This window comes from Mauremys mutica, chromosome 2, assembly GCF_020497125.1.
Source record: "Mauremys mutica isolate MM-2020 ecotype Southern chromosome 2, ASM2049712v1, whole genome shotgun sequence".
NCBI classification, from domain to species: Eukaryota; Metazoa; Chordata; order Testudines; family Geoemydidae; genus Mauremys; species Mauremys mutica.
The window spans coordinates 213,615,902-213,633,907 of record NC_059073.1 but is presented as its reverse complement, the minus strand read 5'-3'; the positions used below and the strand labels follow the sequence as shown (position 1 = coordinate 213,633,907).

General features: G+C 41.2%; 1 protein-coding gene across 3 annotated transcripts in view; it reads right to left on the bottom strand.

The window, feature by feature from the left end:
* The window catches only part of LARS2 (leucyl-tRNA synthetase 2, mitochondrial), a 114,125-nt gene that overhangs the window by 74,253 nt on the left and 21,866 nt on the right, over nucleotides 1-18,006 (bottom strand). For all 3 annotated transcript variants that reach the window (XM_045002995.1, XM_045002994.1, XM_045002996.1), the window contains exons 4-5: nucleotides 15,394-15,485; nucleotides 10,224-10,284 (exon numbers count right to left, since the gene is read on the bottom strand). In XM_045002995.1, the coding sequence (XP_044858930.1) occupies nucleotides 10,224-10,284; nucleotides 15,394-15,485 (153 nt within the window). The remainder of the gene's footprint in view (nucleotides 1-10,223; nucleotides 10,285-15,393; nucleotides 15,486-18,006) is intronic.

Below are 18,006 nucleotides of genomic sequence, written 5' to 3'. Positions count from 1 at the left end.
CAAGAAACTCTTTAAAATGTCAACAAGCATGGACCACATAATGCCTTTTTTCTCCCTGTTATAGTTGTTGCGGCATGACGTGTGTAACATCAGTTGACATTCAAAGGCCTTTGAAATACCTCTGCCTAATAATTTTATTGATTTTCTACAATTTTAACATTACAGTATAGACATGCAGCTACGAACAATTAATACATTTTGTGCAAATATGTCTCAGCACCAAAAATAAGGCTTTGAAGACCAAGGAGAGACATTTAATGGTAAGTTTTCAGCAGTGTGTGAAGATTTAACAACACATTAACTCCATACTCTGTGCTGAAAATGGACCACTTGATGAAAAGCCTGACTTCCATGTCTCAGACAATACAGTACACATTTGGTATTATTTGCATATTCAATTAATTTAGCCTGGTTCTCCACTCTGTGATGCCAGTTTTATACTGGCATAGCTCCAGTGAAGCCAATGTACTTATGTCCATGTATATACCAGTGATGCAAGAGAGTGGAGAATCAGTCCCAATTGAACCTTTTTTTTTTTTTTTTGGTACATCAGGATAGGATAGTAGCCTCATACCCATAAACTAACTGAAACAAGCTATCAAAAAAGGTCAAGATAAAAGTAATAAAATGGACAGAGGCCATCTGATCCTGATGGGCAGGTTATCATTTGAAACTATAGGAGATGACATTCTCAATTTAAAATGGTATAGTGAGCATACTTAGAACTACACAATACAAACTCAACTGGTGCAAACAGAATCTCATTTGTACTCTCTCCTGTAGGTGGTGACCTGGCTTGCCATTCATGAGGAGATGAAGGAGAATACATCACTGAAAAGGATGTGCTCTCAAATCACCAACAGCAAAGAGATCAGTCAAACCCATAATTTATTTAATATCATAACCATGAAGGACTGAAGTTATATGTCACGATTAAAAAAGGTAGAGCAACAACATCATTACAGAGTCAATCATTAAGAGACTTTCTAAAAAATGAACAACGTTTGAGATCAGCAAGAATTTGAGTCACTGCAGATGATGACAAGCCAAGAACCACCCCCAAAGACAATGTGAAAATATGATCCTTCTGCCTTTAGTTTAGCACATTAAGACTTATAGAGAAAATAAAATTCTCATATTCCCCAGTTATAAAACTCTAAAATTATATTTGGAAATATCCTTTTGTTAGTTTGTTAACATTTTTAATTAAAGACAGATGTGTATTAAAGGTTTTATCTGTGCTGCCTCAAATGATCCCAACACAGATTTGAAAGTCTTCATCTGTTCTGATACAAAAAGCCAGAAAAACTTTCATAAAATGAGTCTGCAAAACTACAGGACAGGATTCTTCCTGCAGTCTATCAGGTCCTTTGCTTGCGAGCACAGTCCTCCAGTATATAGCACATACACACAATCATTTGTTTGGGGGTGGGGTAAGGCAAAAAAAATGCCATAACACAAAGCAGTTCAGGTGAATGTGTTTTGACCTATTAGAAGACTAGCATTTTTGCTTCTGAGATAGAATACATGTTAAAAACACCACATTTACAAAAATGAAATATTCTTTTCATTTGCCTACTGCATGTGTTCCTCAGTGTCTGTGACAGATTTAGAGACAAATATCCACCAGGTTGTTTGACAAGTTTTTTGAGGGGAGAGATGCCCCCCTCTTCTTTCTTCCTCCCTCTCAGTTTTCCGTTCCTCCTTTTGTCCACTGGCTAGCCACAAATATATCTGTTACTTTCACCAAAAAGTATCTTTATCATTGTTTATAGTTAATGTTACTGTACTATCTCAGGGATGACACTCAATGCTAGAAATATATCACTGTTAAGACTGCTGGACATGGAAAGGAAAAATGTATTCTTATCCAGGAATTTCCTTTCTTAGGCCCTTCATGCCCAGTATCTTCTCCCACCCAGGGAGAATTATGCTGGAGGAATTAGTACAATCAGTTAATTGGCAACTTACCACTATTGTCTGAAGTTCAGTTAAAGGTTCTGTTGCAAACAAATTCTCAATTTAAATGAATAAACAGCATTGCTAATTTAAAATTGAGTGGGGTGCAGCTTTGGAAGCTATTGACTCTGGTTAGGATTTCCAAGAGGAGACTTAGGGTTTGTCTGCACAGGAATAAAAGACCCGTGGCATCTCCACAGCTGGCCCAAGTCAGCCTACTCAGTCTGGCAGAGCTCAAAATTGCTGTGTAGACCTTCGAATTTTGGCTGGAGCCCAAGCTCTGGAATCCTACGAGGGATCCTGAAGCCCAAATATCTACACAGCAATTTTTATCCCCACAGGCTTAGCTAGTTGACCTAGGCCTGCCAGGGGTCTTTTATCTTTGCGTAGACATACCCTTAAAGTCCAGCCCAGGTCAAAATTCTGGCCTGCTTCCAGGTATCGTGGGAAGATGAGGAAATCCACATTTAAGGTTGCTGAATATGCAAGGATCTAAAGAATTCTGATGCAAGATTCAGTTCATAAGTAAAGGATGAACTGATTTTCAAGTGCCTTAATTTAAAATGTAATCATCTGTGATTTTAAAGTCTGCTATACACATACCATTTTCTATTACTGAACTATGAATGTAACCAGTTTGCATTTAAAAAAAAAAAAAGAGAGAGAACACTTTTGAAGTTTACCTTTAAGCTATTTCCATGGGTATTATTTTTTAATATCAGCAATATATGGAGCCTGAGAGAGAGAGAGAACTGTTTCTGCTGTGAGCCCAGCTAGGTTTTGTGAATAATATATAACTCAATTAGAGGGAACTCATTTCTTAATTTATTAGTAATCACTCTTTTCTAGCACATCCAGCTGTCAAGACAGTTGCACTGAACTTGCAATTCCTCTTCATTAAGGGGAAACAAACAAAAAAAATCTGGATGCATTTCTTTAAAACGTTTTTAAAAAATAAACAGTTTTTAATACATGTCCATTTGGGCATCATATGGGTTTTCTGACACCCAAGTAGAAACTAGATGCTGGAAGTAAAATAATTTCCTGGTTTTCATAGATCTTTAGAGATGGACCAAACTACATTTCCTACCTAGCAATTAAATATTTGTTATTGAAGGACTTGCAACCTCCTTTTTCACGTGTTGTTTACATTCTATGCAAAGTTCATGAAGAATGTAACTCTCTGAGCTATTTTATTTCCATACTAAAAGCTGTGCAATGTCAAGAGTTTCCTTTTCTATTCAACCATATATAGCATAATTGTTATCAAACCAACATTTCTACAGCAGCATTTCATCCACTTTCCAAAATGATTTACAACCTCATAAAATTGTATTTACATTACAAACCCAATAGCTGTAAGTAGCCCAGTTTGAGTAATAAAGGCCAGATCCTCAGCTGAAATCAAAGGAATTGTGCCGACTTAGCTGAAGATGTGACTCTAAATCTTTAAGATGGATATAAAGACACAAGTAATGACCATGATGGAGAAGAAAATTAGTAGGTACTGCATATACTGTTAAACTCTTAACCAGGCAGTAAACAAGAGGTTATTTTAAAATGATCAAACTACAGAAAAATATCAAAGAATTACTATATTTTAAAAATTACTATGAGGAGGAAAGGAATATTATTTTTACATGAAAATTATATGAAAATTTATCATGAACAGGTTGAAATGGTTCACAAATAAGTTTGCGTGGAGACTGTACTCTAGGATAAAGAGAGTTACAATTCGATAATTTGTCTAGTTGTGAATTGGTGGCTTGATGACAATGTGCATTCATTTCGATGGAACCCAAAATGGAAAGAGAGGGAGTTATGCCATAAAGTCTGTATCTTTTATTGGTGGTGATGTGTTTCTCTGTGAAAATTTTATTGACTAGTTCTTAAAAAGAAAATTTTTAAAAAGCCAGTTTATACAGTGGCAGGAAGTTGTCTATACAGTGGGAGGTAGTTGTCTAGTATAATGGTATTTTGGAAGAATCCTATTGCCAGGAATCCCAAAACTCTGGTTACCTTGACAACAACAGGTAAAGCATGACTAGAATGCTTTTGACTTTTTAAATCTCTTTAAAGTCTCTTAGAGAGTGTTTTTCAAACATGTAGCTTTTGAACACTTAGTACTCTGACAGATTGAGAAATGTAATGCTCTGCATAGGTTTTCAGGGTATTCTCTCTCGTCATTGCCCAACTTTGAAGGCAGTGCCCTTACCAGCAGCAGGGCAGAAGTAACACCCCCCCACCCTCCGGAACAGCCTTGAGATCCTCCCACCCTGACCGCCTTTTGGGTTGGGACTAGGGTGACCAGATGTTCGATTTTATAGGGACAGTCCCAATATTTGGGGCTTTGTCTTATATAGGTGCCTATTACCCTCCACCCCCTGTCCTAGTTTTTCACACTTGCTGTCTGGTCACCCAAGTTGGGACCTACATGGTTACAACACCATGAAATTTCAGATGTAAACATCTGAAAATAATGAAATTGATGAATTTTTAAAATCCTGGCCATGAATTTGACCAAAATTTCCTGAATTTGGTAGGTCCCTACCTATGACAATGCAACTAGTAACTGTTGTTTCATATCCATTAAATTCATTAGAACAAGGCTAGAATGAAGAACACAGGTTCACCAGACTTATTATGAAAAGGATATTTTGTATTCTAAAAACGCATTTTAGGCACTCTAGATCTAAATTTCTAATATCCAAATATCTTCTAAAATTTTGAGCTTTAAAGTACCATCAACTTTATATAATGACCTAAATTTTCAAAATGACTAGCGATTTTGGGTGCCCTGCTTGCAACATCTTAAAGGAGCTTGATTTTCAGAGGGCAGGTGCTCAACATCTCTGAAAATCAGGGCTCTAAGTGTCTCAAATTGGACACCTAATAATTGAGGCATTTAAAAATCACTAGAAACTTTTGAAAAATGTAGACCATTACTAGTATTCCACTCATACCATTAATTATTTTGTTTAAAATACAGGTAATATACTAAGGCCTGGTCTACACTATGTGTTTAAACCGATTTTAGCAGCGTTAAACCAATTTAACGCTGCACCCGTCCACACAACGAAGCCCTTTATATCGATATAAAGGGCTCTTTAAACCGGTTTCTGTACTCCTCCCCGATGAGAGGAGTAGCGCTGAAATCGGTATTACCATATCGGATTAGGGTTAGTGTGGCCGCAAATCGACGGTATTTGCCCACGGTATTAGCCTCCGGGTGTTATCCCACAGTGCACCATTGTGACCGCTCTGGACAGCAATCTGAACTCGGATGTACTGGCCAGGTAGACAGGAAAAGCCCCACGAACTTTTGAATTTCATTTCCTGTTTGCCCAGCGTGGAGCTCTGATCAGCACGGGTGGCGATGCAGTCCCAAATCCAAAAAGAGCTCCAGCATGGACAGTATGGGAGATACTGGATCTGATCGCTGTATGGGGAGGCAAATCTGTTCTATCACAGCTCCATTACAGAAGACGAAATGCCAAAGCATTTGAAAAAAATCTCCAGACAGAGGCCACAGCAGGGACTCAGCACAGTGCTGCATGACAAGCGTAACGGAAAGCCAAAGAATCAAATGGACGCTCATGGAGGGAGGGAGGGAGGGGGGACTGAGGACTCCAGCTATCCCACAGTCCCCGCAGTCTCCGAAAAGCATTTGCATTCTTGGCTCAGCTCCCAATGCCTGTAGGGTCAAACACATTGTCTGGGGTGGTTCAGAGTATACCTCGTCAATTTAACCCCCCCCCCCCACTCCCGGAAAGAAAAGGGAAAAAAATCGTTTCTTGACTTTTTTTCAATGTCACCCTATGTCTACTGAATGCTGCTGGTAGACGCGATGCTGCGGCAGTGAACAGCAGCATCCTCTTTCCCCCCACCCGTGGCAGATGGTACAATATGACTGCTATCCATCGTCATCATCAGCCCGAGAGTGCTCCTGGCTGGCCTCAGGTGAGGTCGGCCGGGGGCGCCTGGGTAAAAATAGGAATAACTCCCGGTCATTCCTAGTAGATGGTACAGAACGGCTGGTAACCGTCTTCATCATAGCAACTGGGGGCTGAGCTCCATCAGCCCCCGCCCTTCATGTCTAAAGAAAAGATTCTGTACTGCCTGGACTATCATAGCAGCGGGATGCTGGGCTCCTCTCCCCTACACCGCTTAATGTCCTGCCTGGACTATCATAGCAGCTGGAGGCTGCCTCACCCTTGTTTTATCTCACTAACAAGTCACTGTTTCTTATTCCTGCATTCTTTATTACTTCATCACACAAATGGGGGGGACACTGCCACGGTAGCCCAGGAAGGTTGGGGGAGAAGGGAAGCAACAGGTGGGGTTGTTGCAGGGGCACCCCCTGTGAATGGCATGCAGCTCATCATTTCTGCAGGATCTGACACGGAGCAGCTGTGCTCTCTGGTTCTCTGATACACTGGTTCTCTAGTACACTTGCCCCATATTCTAGGCAGGACTGACTCTATTTTTAGATACCATAAAGGAGGGATTTACTGGGAGAGTCATTCCCATTTTTGTCTTTGCGCCCCCGGCCGACCTCAGCCAGGGGCACCCATGACAGCAGCAGACGGTACAGAACGACTGATGATCGCCATCTCATTGCCAATTTACAATGGCAGCAGACGGTACAGAACGGCTGATAACCGTCTCTGCTATCATGCAAAAGCAAATGAATGCTGCTGTGTAGCGCTGCAGTATCACCTCTGTCAGCGGCATCCAGTACACATACGGTGACAGTGTCAAAAGGCAAAACAGGCTCCACAGTTGCCATGCTATGGCGTCTGCCAGGCCAATCCAGGGAAAAAGGGCGCAAAATGATTGTCTGCCGTTGCTTTCCCGGAGGAAGGAATGAGTGACGACATTTACCCAGAACCACCCGCGACAATGATTTTTGCCCCATCAGGCACTGGGATCTCAACCCAGAATTCCAAGGGGCGGGGGAGACTGTGGGAACTATGGGATAGCTATGGAATATCTACCCACAGTGCAACGCTCCAGAAATCGACGCTAGCCTCGGACCATGGATGCACACCGCCGAATTAATGTGCTTAGTGTGGCCGCATGCACTCGATTTTATACAATCTGTTTTACAAAACCGGTTTATGTAAAATCGGAATAATCCTGTAGTGTATTCGTACCCTAAGAGATCTGAGTTATTGGCTCTCTGAAATAATGTTGCTAAATTTTGATAATGTTATAATGCTTGCCATGAGATCCTTCTGTATTCTATCTGTGCAATTTTGCTGACTACAACATACAAACCGAAACATTAAAAGGTATCTTTCAGGTTGTGACAGAAACTAATAAAAACAAGGATACAAGAGCCTGACCTCAGGCAGCTAGTCACAATAGGAAATCTCCTTATCTACTTCATAGCTCTGTTCAGTAATAAAACCACATCTGGGTCCCACTAGTCTTGGACAGGAGTTTGCAGCAAAGCCAAAGATGATTTTATATTTAGTCAGCTTTTTAAGCACAGCCATGCATATTAAGTATTAAAATTCCACTTTTATTAACTTCTTTTTTACCATGCTCTTCTAGTGTGTATTCGTTATGTGTCATGCTCTATTGAAATTAAGTAGGTACATATTTAAGCAAAATCAATAAATTTCCACTAAAAATTAAAACTCCTGTTTTGTCAAAGAGCCATGGTTAGCTTGATCAACCCATGATAAAGACTCTTTTCCCATCATTTTCAGGAGATAAGTCTCTAGCAATGTCAGCTGATTTTTCCATTAAATAAGTATGTATCTTCATTTCTAAGCAGCTGTTCAGGCCATTAACATCCTAGTTAAATATTTGCAAAGGGACAGCCATCTGAAATTAAGTAAAACAAAATATTGAACTCACCAGCTTGCTTTCTTCTACGTAACAACTTCTCTATGAATTTCAATTAACTCTTTTTAGCCTGTTACAGAAAATGTTCCATAAAAACCAATAAACTAAAATGTCCCTAAAACATTTTAAATCACCCCATCAATGCAAGGGTTGTGTCACAGACCATGCCACAAATATTTAGAGACCTCTGAAGCATCAGCAATTAACAAGGGGGCATATATTTAAATAAGCTGTCCTAGGAAGGTGAGGGCAAAGCTCACAAACTGGCCACAACAGGAACATTCGGTGCGACTCACTTTACTCAGTCTGACAACCCTGTCTCACAACAGCCGTATACCCTTCCAATTTCAGTTTCCAACATCCCAGAAATAGCCAGTTTTATCTATTAGCCAATGTCTCAAAGTTATGTAAAAGATCTAAATAGTAGATGGACATTCTTACCTCTCCTGAAAAACTATCTGCAATAGTATACTTAACTTTTTAGGATACGCTATAGTAGGCACACAAAGGTTTAATGATTTGAAAAGTTTCCTCATTACATGTATAGAAAAATCTCTCTCGAACATGAAAAAGCTTACAAATACATGGAAAAATTTAGATGTGAACCATGTGTTGGGTGAACTTTCCTCTCCTAGCCTGTTCTTCCCAAAGCAACTTCTTGGCTATGCAGGGGAACTGTAATCTCACTAAAACAGCAACAATGATCTCATTGCAACATGTGGTGGCACGATTCTGAGACTTTATCCATGTAACTAAGCATTCTTATCTCTAAGGCTAATGAAAATCGAGGGCAGGTCTTATACTGGCATGCTGAAAACAAATCCTCTCTCTTTTCCGAGCTATAGTCCTGCTATAAAAACCCAAGATTAACATCTCTGCCTTTCTATGCAGAATCATACTAAAGTAATAATTAAAAGTTTACCACTGAGAATTCAAAGGTAGTGAATAACTTCAATCTATTGGTAAATGCAACAACCCTGCAATGTACAGTGCTTCAGAAATAAATAAATGTTCATTCTTATCTCCATAATAGCACAGTCTTTTGTCTGATTTTCTTTACCTTAAAAGCCTTGGTAACAGCTGCTTCTCAAGCACTTCTGTTTTAAACAGATCTTCCAGCTTCCAATGCGCTTCCCTCCTAACCTCGCTCCAGTGGTGATACAGACAACTACGATAATACAGGCTAGTGCTTTACAGTCACTTAAACAACAGAATAATCCAGCATTTAAAAAAACTGTTTTTGAACAGTTTCTTCACTCCCTGCACATGATAAATATGTGCATATTAAAAAAGCACATCTGAAAATATACATCTTACAATGCACAGCAGCCCTGTCTCATTCAATGCACACTTTATGAAGCGTGCATTCGGCCATACACAACTCTGTGAACTGGACTGATATATTTTATATATTGTGTAAGGCCAGACATACATCCTATAGTGTACATTTCAAATACCCACACCTAAGACAAGAGAGAAGAGGCAGGGTTAATAAGCAAAAAATTCTTTCTAATTTTTCCTTTCCATCTCTGATCTATCATGTCTTTACATCCTTTTAAAAATTAAAAACACATTAATTCCTATAAGGAATTTCATACCACAAACTACCACATAAATCAATATTTGAAAAATATTTAAATGGAAAACCATTTATCCAACAAACAGAAAAAGTTCCTAAGAGCACTTAGGTTTATTATTTAGACTAATTTTAACACATTTACTGATAGATGTAGTACAAGTCCTTATAACAATTTCTTACCATACATGGACTTACAGCCAATGTAGCCAATGTATGTATTAGCTATTTTATCCTTCTCTTCCACAGTGCCATATCATAGTAGGGACTTCACTTAGCACTCTTTACTTTATAAACCAAAGACATTTAAAAAATTTAGATAGCAGTGTCTTTTTAAGAAGTTTAACTTTTTTGTTTACTTTTTGATAACCACAACCACAGGAAAGGGGGAGGGACAGAGGGAGTGCAAATATGGCAAATTTCTGCTTACAGGTAATATTTTAGGGCACACAAACATAGGGCTTATAAAAACTATTGATACAATGCCTTAATTATGGCATTGTGAAGTTCTACTGTAGATAGGCAAAAAAGCAAAGGGAAAAATTATTCTAATGCAAAACTGAGATGAATGCTAAAAGAAAAGGAGTGTTTCCTTCATCCCCCACATTATGTGGAAAAGAGTGGTGTCAGTGAGTATCTCAAAAATGGGGAAAGTTTGGCAACGAAGTTTTCCAAATGTGTTTCAAGTATAATTATGCTGTGTAACAGTCTGAAGCAGTGACCATCCCAGATTATGTCTTACAGTTTCTATTTTACCTAAAATTATACAGATTCCATTTTGCATAATTTTCATACATAAACAAAACAGACACTTAAAGAGAAAAAAGCTTACCCGTTCCCAGCTAAAAGACAGACCTAGTGCATCAAGCTGTTCCCTCATGTGTTTAATATTACTGCAAAAAAGAAAAATATGGAACAATTAAGAGTATTAAAGAATATTCCTAACTATTGTTGATTATGTAATACATTTGTTATCAGATGCCTGTAAAGCTCTTTGACCCTCAAAGGCACTACAGAACGGCTAAATATCATTATCCTACATATGCAGTCCAACTGAAGTAGTTGTCTATTAGGCAAATCCTTCTTATGTGACCACTTTAAAGGCCTCCTGTGCATTTTGGTTCAACCTTCAATGACCATCTATACTACACACTGATTTTTGCCATTACCTTGAGTGTAACTGAAGAGAAGAGGACAACTTTTAGTTTTGGAGAACATGCTTTCCCATTATTATTTAGTATATGTATTGCAGTAGAACCTAGAGACTCCAGCTTCATAGTGCTACAGACTGTACACATACCTTACCCTAGCCCAAATTGCTTAATCAAAATATAAGACAAGACCTATCAGGAGAATACAAGAAACAGAGGGAGTGCCCGGTAACACTGAGACGACAGTGATAAGTGTAACGTGTTGTGACATCTTCTTAACAACTGCCTTACCACTGCTGAGTGATTTGTAGGCATCATGGCAGTCACATTTTAAGGAGAGATTTGAAGGTGGATAATGCAGTGGCATTGTGGATATTTACAGGCAGCTCCTCCCATTTCCTAGGAGCAGCATGCAAGAAACTGCAAAGGAATTTCTTTAAAAATGTAACTAATATTGGCATTATTTGCTCTCAAGTCTCTTCACTGAAGAGAATCACCACAATATCTTCCCTTTGTCGGTGGTCAGTACACTCCTCCCAATGCATGGAGGCCTGCACACCAGCTCTCCACCAATCCTGGCAGAGGGATTGAAGGAGGATTCCCCAATATGCACCCCCTACATGGCATAACAATGTGGAACGTAATAGGATGGTCATAAATGTTTACATTTCTATGGAAATTAAAGGTAAGAATTAACATTTTGGAAATGTTTAACTTTTTATTTTGGTTAGGAAATACTCCAGTTTAGTTAGAGAGAAAGGATGGTCCAGTGGCTAGGGTACACACCTAGGACTTGGGAGACATCCATTGTATCTATACCAGGCCATTTGCTGGTATAAAAGTGTCATTAAAAAAAATTACACCACAACTGACCTATATACAAAAGTTTCCAGTGCAGACCAGGCCTTAGTTTGTTGTGTTTTTTAAAAGAGGAAAAGAGACACACAGTAGACAACTTAACTGAGGTTCATTATTTATTATTTACATTTAGTAGTTTTATTAAAAAAAAAAAAAGGTAATAATTGGAGATATACCAATCTCCTAGAACTGGAAGGGACCTTGAAAAGTCATTGAGTCCAGCCCCCTGCTTTCACTAGCAGGACCAATTTTTGCCCCAGATTCCTAAGTGGCTCCCTCAAGGATTGAACTCACAACCCTGGGTTTAGCAGGCCAATGCTCAAACCACTGAGCTACCCCCTCCCCCATTTATGATGTAGTACAAATAAAAATAATAGGAAATGCAAATGTGGGTTTAGTTTCAGTGTATTACTGTAAGCAGTTTCAACAATGAATTGTTAATTTGTTTAAAAACAGTTCTGTTATAATAGTCTTAGAGTGTTTAAATATATTAAACAAGTTAATAGCACACGTTTCAGTATTAAAGAGATTTACAGTATTGACTACTTTGTCAACAGAAACTATTAGCATATCAAGGGGGAAGGGGAAATAAACGAGGAAATGCTAAAGATAAGGCTTCCATAACAATACCAGGGCTCTCACATTAAACTAATAAATGCAAATATGTGCAGTTATTTTAAACGTATAGACAGATAGTATACACAGTGTGGGCAAATTAATGTTATTATGAGAGGCTTAACTGTATTTTTTTCTGAGATGTATGGACTCAACTACATAAATATAAAATGTTTCATTAGCAGTTTACTCTTAAAGGAAAAGAGAAACAAAAACTGCCCAGGCTGAGTTATCAGGGAAGAGGGACATCTAAAAATAAGAGGGCAGCAAAAATAGAAGAGGCCCAGGTTCAATTCACTGATCCATCATAGACTTCCTGTGTGATGTTGGGCAAATTACTTAGCCTCTTTCTGCCTCAGTCCCCCATCTGTAAAATAGGAATAATAATAACTTCCCTACCTCAACAGGGGTGTAGTACATTAAAGATTGTGGGTACTCAGATACTACCATGATGGATGTCATATAAGTACCTTAGACAGACTTGTTTTGTATTCAGGCTACAGTAGGTTTAGTGGAGGGGGTGGGAAGAAGATGGTGATCACCAATTTACTGCTCAGCTTCCTCAGAGATAACACAATAAGTAATCTACGGTAATAATGGATATACATTTGCCCAGAGGGGACACACTGGGCAGATGTCGTAAAGCCAAGTGTATGTGCAATGTTCTATGAGTTCAGCAGTCTATAACTTCCTCTGAACTACCTTTATGTAGTACATAATTGACTGTCTGCCATGCATTACGTATAAGGCCTTCTTTTGTTCCATCTCTGGAGAGTAAAAAGAACAAAAGCCAGTTCCTAGTGTTTTGCTAGATGGTAATCTGTTTTCTTCTATATTCTCCTCTAGACAATGTAGAAAGAAAATGCAAGCAATAAATATAATGCAAATAGCATAAATTACCAATGCATAGTATTAGTTATTTCTAACAAAATCAATTAGACTTCACTGCCTCCTCTAATATTTTAGTGGGTAAGGAATCAAACCATCTCAGTATCTGTCCAAGGAATGTGAAAAGGTACGGGCAGAGGATGTTTTCAAAGAAGGGAATAGGTCAAAGTAGAAAATGAAAACATGGCCAAGTCCACCACATCCTCTAGGTCAGGATGGGCAAACTACGGCTCACGGGCCGAATCCAGCCCGTCAGGGCTTTGGATCCAGCCTGTGGGACTGCCACATCCATGCCGCTGTGGGCCCCGCGCTGCTCGCGGAAGCAGCTGGCACCACATCCCTGCGGCCCCTGGGGAGGGGCAGGAGAAGGGGGCAGAGGGCTCCGTGCACTGCCCTCGCCTGCAGCACCGCCCCCTGCAGCTTTCATTGGCCGGGAACGGGGAACTGCGGCCAATAGGAGCTTTGGAGGAGATACCCGCAGGCGAGGGCAGCGCACGGATCCCTCTGCCCTCCTCTCCCCCCGGGGTCTCAGGGACGTGGTGCCGGCCGCTTCTGGGAGCGGCGCAGGGCCAAGGCAGGCAGGGAGCCTGCCCTGGCCTCAGTGCGCATCGCTGCCACCCTGGAGCCCGCACTCTGAATCCCTCCTGCACCCCAACCCCCTCCCCTGAGCCCCGTCCCACACTCTGCATCCCTCCTGCATCCCAACCCCCTGCCCTGAGCCCTGTTCCACACTCCGCACCCCTCCTGCACCACAACCCCCTGCCCTGAGCCCCCGCCACACTGCACACCCCTCCTGCACCCCAACCCCCTGCTCTGAGCTCCTCGTACATCCCGCACCCCTCTTGTGCCCCAACCCCTTGCCCTGAGCCCCTTCCTGCACACTGCATCCCCTCCCACACCCTGCACTCCCTCCTGCACCCCAACCCCCTGCCCCAGCCCTACATTCATGGCCCTGCATACAATTTCCCCACCCAGATGTGGCCCTCGGGCCAAAAAGTTCGCCCACCCCTGCTCTAGGTGGTAAACAAAATAATTGCAGATAGGCAATTTGTAGACATATCATCTACAAAAATTAATGTTTATTAAGTCAGAGAAAGTTCTACTCAGTATTATTAAAACAAACAAACAATAAGTAATAGGAGAAGGAGAGCCCAATTTTGAGAGGTTCTGAACATTCATAACCCCCATTGAACTTAGTAGGAAATATAGGTGCTTGTCACTTCCCAGGGTCAGGCCCAAACGAAGGATCAATCATCTTCCAACCCCAATTTGATAGTGAAAATGTCAGCAAATCCAGCCAGAGAAGTCATCTCCCTCAGTTATGTACTCTACACTAACAGTTTTCTCCAGCATAAACTGGTTTGTATTTATTCTTATCTCTGATTTCAGAGTTTGGGAAATGTCATATTTATAGTTAGGGCCCTATCAAATTCACGGCCATGAAAAAGGCGTCACTGACCGTGAAATCTGGTCTCCTTCTGTGAAATTTGGTCTTTTGTGTGCTTGTACCCTATACTATACAGATTTTAGTGGGGGGACCAGCGTTTCTCAAATTGGAGGTCCTGACCCAAAAGAGAGTTGCAGAGGGGTTGTGGTTTTGTCACCCTTACTTCTCCACTGCCTTCAGGCTTGGTGGCTGGAGAGCGGCGGCTACTGGTTGTGTGCCCATCTTTGAAGGCAACGCCACTGCCAGCAGCACTGCAGAAGTTAGGGTAGCAATACCATACCATGCCACCCTTATTTCTATGCTGCTGCTGGTGCTGATGCTGCCTTCAGATCTGGGTGACTGGAGAGCGGTGGCTGCTGGCCAGGCACCCAGCTATGAAGGCAGCGCCCCATCAGCAGCAGCGCAGAAGTAAGAGTGGCAGTACCATACCATGACACCCTTACTCCTGTGCTACTGCCTTCAGAGCTGCATGGCTGGAGAGCGGCAGCTGCTTACTAAGGACTCAGCCCTGTAGACAGCAATGAAGAAGCAAGGGTTTCAATATCATACCATCCCATCCTTGCTTCTGTACTGCTGCTGGCGATGATTCTGCCTTCAGAGCTGGGCTCCTGGCCAGCAGCCACTGCTCTCCAGCTGTCCAGCTCTGAAGGCAGCAGCGCAGAAGTAAGGGTAGCAGTACTGCAATCCCCGCTACTGTAACCTTGCAACCCCCCCCCCCCCAGACACACACACAACTCCTTTTTTGAGTCAGGACCCCTACAATTACACCACCATGAAATTTCAGATTTAAATAAGTGAAATCATGAAATTTACGATTTTTAAACTCCTATGACTGTGAAATTGACCAAAATGGATTGTGAATTTGGTTGGGCCCTATTTATAATATGCAGCTAATATGTCTTCTACAACTTGTTATTTGGAGTAGTTCACATCTTGAGTTTATAAAATCACAGTGATATACTTTAGCTTTTAAAATTTAACCAACTGTACAGTTCATTATTTATACTGTGAATTTGATAAGTACCTAAGTAGATAAAAAATACCTTTGTGTCCAGTTTGCTGGGTGCAGCCCATGTTCAATTGCAGCATTTTCTGCAGGTAACCCAAATGCATCCCATCCCATTGGATTCATCACCTGTAACAATAATGAAAAATGTTATCTTTTGTCACTTTCTGGAATGGAGTTAGTAACACCTTCAGGGCTCAAAATAATGAATTGTTTCACACTTCAGCATTTGCTTTCCCTGATTTGAGTCGCTCCAAAAAGTGCCCACTGGGAATAGTTCAGCTTTAACGGAAATATGAGCTACGTCTGCCTGGTGTAGTTTGGTGACATACAGAGCATGAATGCAGTAGGAGTAGTTAATCTATAGATTACTCGTAGTGAATCACGGTCACTATTTCAATAATGGGTTAACAATGAAAATATCAACCCTCTGTAATTTGTCTAATGTTCTAACTATGCCAAAACACAAAGCAACTGACATTATGAGTCGGCAGAAGCTGTTGTATTACAAATCTGTGTGCTAGAAAAGGGTGAAAAGATGAACAAGTGTGTTTGGACACAAATTCCCATATCTGAGAAACTGTTGCATTGCTCTAGGTCAGATCCAAACTGGAGGATGCCTGTTTATCCAATTTTTTTTATTTTGGTTTAAGTGGGAAATGGGGGAAGGAAAAGAGTTTCCAATAGCCCCATATAATACAGGCAAAACAAAACATACACAGAGACCCTAAAAAGTTTTCAGTAAATTTTGTGAAAACAATCTTGGGAATTTTGGCTGAAGACTTTTATGCACATTATTTTAGAAAGATGACAATTAAATGACAACTGAAAAAAATAAGTTTACTATAGAAACAAAAATATTGATTTAAAGTGGTGCAACCTGTACATAGCTTTCCTACTGACTTGAGGGAGGGGTGTAGTGAGGGGGCATGGTCTCCCTCCCTGACAGGTGGGGAGAGAACTGTGACCGCCCCTGGTAGGCGGAACCGGGATACCCGCAGCCACCTCGCTGGAAGCAGAGGGGCATGATAGTAACTGGAACTATAAAAGGCAGGCCCTCTGGCTTAGTGGAGATAAAAGGAGGTGAGTAGTGGGGGCAAAAGACATATCTGGCTTCAAGACTAAGCTTGATAAGTTTATGGAGGGGATGGTATGATGGGATAGCCTAATTTTGGCAATTAATTTGGCAATTGATCTTTGATTATCAGCAGGTAAGTATGCCCAGTGGTCTGGGATGGGATGTTAGATGGGGCGGGATCTGAGTTACTACAGAGAATTCTTTCCTGGGTGCTGGCTGGTGAGTCTTGCCCACATGCTCAGGGTTTAACTGATCGCCATATTTGGGGTCAGGAAGGAATTTTCCTCCAAGGCAGATTGGCAGAGGCCCTGGAGGTTTTTCGCCTTCCTCTGCAGCGTGGGGCACGGGTCACTTGCTGGAGGATTCTCTGCAGCTTGAGGTCTTCAAACCACGATCTGAGGACTTCAGTAACTCAGACATAGGTTAGGAGTTTGTTACAGGAGTGGGTGGGTGAGATTCTGTGGCCTGCATTGTGCAGGAGGTCAGACTAGATGATCATAATGGTCCCTTCTGACCTTAAAGTCTATGAGTTAGCCAGCAGCACAGTATATTCAAGACGCTTTTTTCTTTTCCTGAATGTATGGTAATAGTGTAAAAATGGTTTAACTTAACACTTCAGTAATGTTGCCGTTAAATGTGCCTGGATGGTACAGTGATAGGTGCTTTGTAAAAGAGACAGAGTTTCTTACCATTTTAAATATGTTACCGAATTCAGTAATTCTGACCTATTACATATAAAAGATTAGCAGCAGCAGGTGATATAACAGGGATCGGCAACCTTTGGCCCGCGAGGGTAAGCCCCCTGGTGGGCCCCCTGGTGGGCCAGGCCAGTTTGTTTACCTGCTGCATCCGCAGGTTCGCCCGATTGTGGCTCCCTACTGGCCGCGGTTCACCAGGGAAGCGGCGGCCAGCACATCCCTTAGCCCGCGCTGCATCCCGCGGACCCCATTGGCCTGGAGCAGCGAACCGCGGCCAGTGGGAGCCACGATCAGCCGAACCTGCAGACGTGGCAGGTAAACAAACCGGCCCAGCCCGCCAGGGTGCTTACCCTCGTGGGCCACGGGCCAAAGGTTGCCGATCCCTGTGATATAAGAATAGTATTTAAAAGGTTTGCAAGACCTCCCACCTAAATAATCATTATGTAAAAATCTCCCTGTGTTATTTTAGAACTCTGTAAAAAAAAAGAGGGACAGGTAGACAAACAAGCCAGTAGTGTAAATGCCTAGTGAAGTGACTTAGGAACTCAGCAATAGTAATATCAGAAGCTGAATATGAAGACAAATGCTAATACCTCCATCTGGAAAAATGAACTAATTTCTTAGGTGCAAGCACTCCTTTTTGTATTATTTTGAGTTATTTTTACTCTTAATTTGACATAATCCACCAAACGTGTGAACATAAAATGATCCCCTGACTTCAACTGTGGTCCTTTCCCATTTGAAATACAAACAAACAAAAACAAAAAGCACCCCCCTTAGATATTTACATGGTGCCTCCAGCACCACCTCAGTATATAAGCATCAGCATCTAACGGATATTGTCTCCCCAACATCCTGTGTTTTAAACACTGAT